Source organism: Ovis aries, chromosome 1 (assembly GCF_016772045.2).
Source record: "Ovis aries strain OAR_USU_Benz2616 breed Rambouillet chromosome 1, ARS-UI_Ramb_v3.0, whole genome shotgun sequence".
Taxonomy (NCBI): Eukaryota; Metazoa; Chordata; class Mammalia; order Artiodactyla; family Bovidae; genus Ovis; species Ovis aries.
Genome location: NC_056054.1, coordinates 122,293,477 through 122,301,375, shown reverse-complemented (window position 1 = coordinate 122,301,375; position 7,899 = coordinate 122,293,477). Strand labels below are relative to the sequence as shown.

Sequence of the window (7,899 nt, the reverse complement as noted above, 5' to 3'; positions counted from 1 at the left end):
TTATAATACTCGGGTGAGCACAAACCGGCCCTGTTTGGAGGGCTAAGCAGCTTGGGCACGTGGCGGGCACGTGGCCTTGGGGGCACAGCCCACATGCTGCAGAGGCTGTGAGCAGCACGAAGTGGCAGGAGCAGTGGCTGGCGTCTGACCAGCATGGGCTGAGGCCACTTCCAGCTCTGACTTGAGATGAAACCAACAGCGAAAAACTCAATGACAACCTTAACTTCACCTGCAGGCTCAGCCCCTGCCCAGGCTCTGGACTCAGAGACAGAGGGGTGAGGTGAGATAGTGAAGCACTTAATAGTGCCTGCTATGAAGGCTGTTTTTTCCTAAGGCTGTTTTTTCCTAAGGCTGTTTTTTCCTATATATAAGCTTCCAATTTCTAAGAATAATTGACAAAAACTAAATTTCAAAGGGCATTTTAACCTTTAAGGGGATCCTGAGAGAAAGAAATAAAAAATAAGGCTCCCTGTATTTCCCCTTTAAAAGACAATAAACATAGTACATCCTGTTCAGGAAGCATTTTATTGTCGCTCCAAGTTTAAGAATTCTCACTTTCAGAAAATCAACACTTTTACAGAATCTCCCGCATTGCTCTGCTCAGCTTCTGAATCTTGGTTTTTGCAGACATATCAACGTATTTCTCTCCAATACGGACGATCATTCCACCCATGATTGATGGATCAATCTAGGAAAGAAAATAGGTTGGAAATGTGAAAATACTCTATTTCATTAATGAAAAAGCAAGATAAAAAAAGTGCTCTGAAAAGTCTATGTGCTATGGAATTGTAACATGTAATAATTACATCTGGAAAAAGAAGCCAAATTGTGAATGGACTCAGTAATCATCTATATTGAAAATAAACAGAAAGGTTCTACTATAGGCAAAGTTTTACACAATCTGCTCTCCCTTTCCACTCCATTTTAAGTGCCAAACCCGAGGAAATGTATTGTACACAATTAAAAACCTACCTTAACTTCCAATTTCAAAACCTGGCCTTTACTCAGGAAGCTCTTCAGGACTGTTTTCAATTCAGTCAGAGTGGCTTCATCTAAAGGCTAGAAAAGGACAAAACATCCTTAAATTCAGATAAAGTAGGAGGAGAGAAAAATATCCCTCTGAGAACATTTCACCAAGACAGGCCGTGTGAATTCCTGTGTTCGGTATCTGGGGACCCATTCTGGAGTCACACCCCAAGAGTCACTCATCAGTGCTGGTCTCGGGCATGTGAAAGCCTGCCTCACAAGAGCACCATCGGTTATGCTCTTCTGGAGAGTTAAAATCTCTTAAGCACTAGAAACACTCATCTAGGTAAGATCAGGTGCTGCATACCCCAAGTAACTCAACCATGCTTGGTAGGTAACTAAGCCCAACAGACTGTTCTCCTACAATGAACTACAATGCAAAGAGAATACAATGGAAATACAATGTATTCCACTGTACACTGGACAACAATGAAACTAATTCCAGGGAGGTAGTGCCACTTAAGGAACATGGACTACTGGGAGACAGGACTGTGGTTCAAATCCCAGCTCCACCTTCTGTGACCTCCAGCAAGCAGCTTACTTTCCCTGGGCCTCGGTTTCCTCATTAGTAAAACAAGGGTAACAACACTTCTGCTTCACGCAGACCATTGACATTAAGAAAAAAAATTATAAAGTGCCCAGCACATTGTGTTTCAATAAATGGTGACTATTGTGTCTGACTCTCTGCAACCCCATGGACTGCAGCATGCCAGGCTCCCCGATTTCTTGATTTTAGCCTTTTTCTTTTTGTTCTACAAAATGGAAAGTCAAGACAAATGCAGTGGCAACAACTCATTACTTACAGACGCAGTGGTAACTGTGCATGGTACTTCTCCACGGTGGACACTCATCATGGTAGAAAATGCGGAAATCACCGCAGGGGTATTATTCAAGCGACCGTTTTCAGCAAGCAAATCTGGGAAAGTGAACGTTTTTCACTTAAGTCATAGTCAACAAGCAGTATATGCACCTCAAACGCAAACTGATGTGGCCTTAAAATACTATATTCAATGTCAGTTAAGGATGTGGCTGGAGAAGCTGCTGCAACTTGTTATGTAAAAAGAATATTCAAATTTTTTTTTTTAAAAAAAGACTGCACCAACAAGGACGTAAATTTGTAAAGGGGTGTGTGTCTTAAATGAATCTGCAATAGATTTCTTCATCAGAGCTTGAAATCTGATTTTCAGGTTTATGCCACGAATCCCCAAATTAACATACTTATATTCACTACACATTTTCTTTGGATTCTGAGTGATCAAGGGATTTGAAAAACAATTAAAATGTACCAAAGAATGCAAATGTCTTTAAGGACAGAGACACAGCCACTGGCTATAAACCACTTTCTTGGTAGGAATCCCACTGGCCTCCTCCAAGGGGTGAAACTGCACTGAGACATTCCTGCATCTTAATACCCTTCAGACAGTACTCCCCCAACTATCCGTGCAAGCAACTCACTCGGGGAGCCAGTTAAGATGCAGATTCTGATTTAGCAGGTTGGGGCAATGAGATTCTACACTGCCAAAGGCTGGTGGTGTTCCTTGTCTAGGGATCACAGTTTCAGGAGCAGAATTTTCAGAGACTTCAATGAAAGAACTAATACTTACTGATCAGGTTGGACGTGAGAGGAGAGAATTTCTCCTTTGCTGTCATGTCATTTAGGCTTTTCACTTTAACTGAACGCTTTACATAGGGATTCATAAGAGAAGCAGCCATTTTGGGTTCCTTCAAGATTTGCTAAAAGGACCAAAAATAATTTCTTAGACTCTTTAGAACATAAATGATCCCAGCTGCTGTACACACACTTTCTGATGAATCATGTATTTCATGAATAAAATTAGAAAAGTTTAGTCAAATAAATTTTTGCCTTTAGGAATGCACCACAGATAATTTTACACAGGATACAGTATTTTGTGAAAATATTTAAGACCATTCTAATGAAGTTCATTTTTGCTTTTCAGGAGAGATAATTTTTAAAAAACTAAGCAGCCACGAGACTGGATCTGCGGCATATTGTAATTATCCACTGTGGGTATTACTCTGGTTTTTCCCCTGCTAAGAGGATGCCAGTGATGCCCACACACAACGCAGACTTAACAAGATGCACGGAGTGCAGGCGGCCCCTTGGCTTTTCCCTCAGGGGCCTCTCCCTCTAAGGCTGTTCCGGATTCCGGCCAGCTGCCCAGAGCTCGTGAAAATCAACCCAGCGCTGGGTGGGAACTCTGGTGCTTCCAGGGAGGAACAACGGCCAAACAAATCAGAGTGCCACAACCACGAGAGAGACGACTGTCGCCGTCACACTACATCACAAACGTCAGGCCCGGGACCACGGGCAGCTTCCAGCAGTCTGCTCCCCTCAGCGTCAAGCCAGAGCTCCAGCAAACCAACCGCTGTTTCCATGTGGGTATCTCTTGGGCACACACCTCCACTAACCTTCCAATCAACCCTTCTCCTGGGCTCCTGGACAATTTCTGCCTCTGATCCTAGCTATGTGCCTACACTGCCATCTAATGTTATAACTTCAACTCGAGTGACCCCCCCCCTCCAACAAGGTTTTCACATACAAACTGCTGGCTTATACAAATGACAGGCTTTCTGAAGTCGGAGCTATCCGGGTTTCAGGTCTCTAACCGCTTCTGCTGCGTCATCCACAGACCGTTAGCGACACCTTGGCAGCATCACCTTTTCCTCTTGGTGCAGAAAAATGGCTGATTTTGTTTCATAAAGAGTCTTAAGGTTGGCTCCTTTGTATGTCTCCACAGCTTAACGGACTTCAGTTTTAATTAAACCCCATTCTAAGGCCCACAAGCCTGGCACTGTCTCGCTTATGAACACCACAGGTTTAGGAGGGGTGTGTGCGACAGCAGAGGGCAGGAACCATCATCTCCCCAAAAGCCTGGGCGACCCTGAAGACTCCAGCTACCCCAGCCCAGAAGTATCTCCAAGTCAGGCTGCTGGGTCTGTGAGGATCCTAAGAGGTACCAACGAAGACCGAGCGCACTGGATAACTGGACAGAGGGAGGGATTCAGAGCTAGAGTTACTGAGCATTAGGACAGAAGCTCCCACAAAAGCTCAAAATGAAACAATGCACAAAACGCCCAAGTATATTGCTCCATACAGCTGGTCTGTGAGGGCTTTCCCCCTTCTAAGACTAAAAACGCACAACAAACAAAAACAAACTCGGGGTGGCGACTAGAAAGTAAAAGAAGGGGAAGCGACAAAACCCGGAGCAACTTGTTAACTATTAGACGACCCAGGGAACCTGCAGTGGTGATTCTCCTATTTAAGCCACACTGCAGGCTTCTGTTAGTTCATGTACTCTTCATGTTTACAAAAATAAATAAAAATCAGCTTCCCCTGCAGTCTCCTGGGCTTCCTCCGTCAGTTCTGCTATCGTCCTGCACCTCGGGCACCTTTGCTAATGTGCTGTCCAGTGGGCTCTGCTCACTTTCCCTCACATCTTGGGAATAAAATAACAACTGATACTGAGGAAAAGACTTCAAAAGGAAAATAAATTCCCAGTAAAACAAGATCATAATATATCCTGAAGCCTATTTTGGAAATACCAAGTAATACAAGCATAAATTCTCAAGGTAATTTTTAACCCTCCTTTGACATGGCAGTTGTTTCTTAAATTTTCTATTTTCACTGATTTTCTATTTCTTCTCTTGAGCCCCAAAAATCTCGGTTCCTATCATTAACATTCTTACATGTACCTATTATAAATAGGTTCAGAACAATTTTACCCAGTATTATAACTATCAACATGATTATGGGAAATGTCTTCTTCTTTTCCTTTGTTTGCAATTCTTTTCCTCTTAGGATATACTTCATTAAGGATGCACAGTCAAAGACCTAAGGAAAACTATACAATGAGAACTTAATAAGTGATGAACAGGAAAGCTACTTACTCCTACTCGCAACAATTCCTTTTCTACTTGCTCCAGTTTATTCTGTTTAGATGCAGCAGAATAAAGAGCTGTGGCATAGCGACCTTCGATGCCATATATCTGAACAGGTGGCTTAAAAAAAAACAACAATGGTGGAGTAAGGGAAGAAGAGAAAAGGAAAATCAGTTAAGACAATATCATGGTATCAAAAGCAGAAATATTTATAATTTTAAAATTATTATAAAATGCTACCCTGAATGACAATTCTCAAACCAATAAGGGATGTTTCCTTGGCCTTGTCACTCCATCTATGAGCTTTCAGTTCCTCTTCTTAAAATGAGGGGCTTAGAAAACATGGTGTCTAAAGTCCCTTTCCATTCTACAGAAAATTCAACCGTGCTAATTTTGAGATAAACAGGATTCCTTTGAATTCAGTAACTACTTAGTTCCAAGTTTAGGTGGTGTTAAACACGGATAGAAGGCAGTTTTGAACACGTTAGAGCCGGAAAACAGGTGTTTATGACACATACAAGCACGATTTTATACATTTCATAGCAATACTGCAAATTTCCCTTACATAAATGTTCAGTTTAATGGAGCCCTTTAGCAATTTACTAAGTGCCTGATGCTTGAATTATTTTTTACAGTGAATTACAGGCTTTTTACATTATCATCAATGTATGACTACATATGCTTAGTGGTACTGTGTGATTGTACTGGAAAAGCTTAGGTTTTTAATGAGCAAGATTTAGTTTCTGTCTCAAAGACTAAGCTGAATAACCCCTCCTCTTTTGTAAAATGGGAAGACTGGCTACCCCCTCACTGTTACTGTAAGAAATTCTCCAACTTAAAAGGTTTTTTCATGGGCCTTTTCCATGGCAGGCATTCAACACTCTTCTGTTCCCTAGCTCCCCCACTTCTCAGCATATCTGGGGACCACAAATCATGCAAAAAGATGTGTTAACTGTACAAAATCCACACCTAAATCTACGGTTGTCTGAAACCACATACATTTATTTGCTTTACAATTACAGAAAAATAAGCTGACATACCCTCACAAGCTTGGCAAACGGCCTGACCACAGATGTACTGAAGCATCGCACCTTGAACACAAAGAGAAAGACTGAATGAGATTACTGATAGTAAAAAAAAGTAAATGGTTCACTTCTTACGTTTCCTTATATCATCACATAGATTATATGAGGCTGAGCTGCTCTTCATCACCCAGGAGTAAATTTCCCCACTGAAGAGTCATTCCAGGCCGAGTGGGAAAACTGCCTTCCCACTATGAGGCTGGCACACGAGTATGGGAGAGGAAACACTAAATTTGAGAAAATGTTTAGTCGCTCAGTTGTGTGTGACTCTTCTGTGACCCCATGGACTGTAGCCCACCAGGCTCCTCTGTCCCTGGGATTTCCCCCCTGTGAGAATATTGGAGTGGGTAGGCATTCCCTTTTCCAGGGGATCTTCCCCACCCAGGGATGGAACCCATGTCTCCTGCATTGGCAGGCAGGTTCTTTACCACTGAGCCACCAGGGAAGCCCAAGTTTCAGGAAGTAAGTCTTAAAAACAAAACAAAACAAAAACTGACAAGATTTTTCAGCATTTATGTTACTACCGCGGAGCATGATTCCAGTAACAAGTGGGACGATTCCAGGCATTATCTGCGAGAGAGATACCTTAAGACTCCAAAAGGTACCTGAAGATGAATTCTCTGGCTACTCCAGCAGTTTTATGTGAGAACAGGCCCCAGTATCTTGCCTACTAAGATACTAACCTTGACATTGTTAAAATGGTATCTTGTCTATCAACAGTTGGAATCTAGAGTTTAAAAAAGCACCCGCAAGGGTATAGGTCACCTTCAAATAATTCCAGAGTGTACTATACAGCTGAGCGGGTTAAAGGACTTTATATAACACCTAGGGAAAACTTACGGAAGGTGCAAGGTGTCATGATATATATACATAAAGCATCGTGAAACATGAAGAGCACAAGTTTGTCTGTGACTCTGTGGGTTCGAATCTCAGTTCTACCCCTTACTCAGTCAAAAACGAGTCATTTAAACTTTCCAACCTCATTTTCTTCATTAAAAATGTAAAACATGTTTTACAAATATTCTTTACTATTACTGTTGACCCAGTAATACTAGTAGTTGTTTAATCACAACGACAAAGATAGATCCCCCTTCTCCTGGGTCTCTCAACCAGCTCCTTTCCGGGGCAGTGCTCGGAGGACGGCAAGGTTAGAAACGAGCGTCCAGCGTCCACTGTGTCCCGCGCGCATCCCGTGGAAAGGAGGGGTCGGGGGAAAACAGGGCCGCCCAGCGTCGCCCCCACTCTCCCGGCCGCACGACCTTGAATGGCCGCTACGCTCCCCAGGTGTGGCCTGGAACTGTGGGACTAGGGGGTCCAGTGCTGGTCACTCCAGGAGGGCTCTTCCCGCTGGCTTTCAGGACCTCCGTCCTCTCACCTGCTGAGACAGCCCGGACACTGCTAGCGCGGCCATCTTCTCCTGGCGGCTGTAGGTCAAACCCGAGTCGGCGAGAGAGACCGAGAGCGCACGCGTGCGTCAGCGTAGCAGCTCAGCCTGCTGGGAAATGTAGGCGTAGGTCGTCAGGCCGCATGCGCGGGGATCTCCCTCAGGCTGGGAGTTGTAGTCCTCAGAAGCGAGTGGTCCTCAGAGCTGGTGGGGGTGGGGGCTAGAGGGCTCGGATAGCACCTGGAAAGGAGATTGTTGAGTTACCTCGTGGCCCTTAGTGTAGAATAGAGTTATTGCCCCTAGTTTTAACTTTCCATTTGGTTAAGTAGGGTGGCATTTGTTCCGTTTCACATTCATCACTAGCATAATTAGCATGTTTACTCTTTCTTCCTACCAGGCCAAAGTGTGTATCAAGTGCAGGTCCTTGCACTCTCTATATGCTGTATACGCAGCTTTGCGGCTCAGGCAGCGGACCCTACACGCCTAATACTTGGGCCGTGACTGCTC

General features: G+C 43.7%; 1 protein-coding gene across 1 annotated transcript; it reads right to left on the bottom strand.

The window, feature by feature from the left end:
• Positions 1 to 506: 506 nt before the first annotated feature.
• On the bottom strand, positions 507 to 7,452 carry ATP5PO (ATP synthase peripheral stalk subunit OSCP). Its single transcript, NM_001165889.2, is given in 7 exon segments — positions 507 to 688; positions 973 to 1,059; positions 1,830 to 1,942; positions 2,631 to 2,760; positions 4,936 to 5,046; positions 5,967 to 6,017; positions 7,384 to 7,452. Coding segments are annotated over 7 exon segments (642 nt in total). The 5' UTR covers positions 7,420 to 7,452; the 3' UTR covers positions 507 to 574.
• Between the last annotated feature and the right edge of the window lie 447 nt (positions 7,453 to 7,899).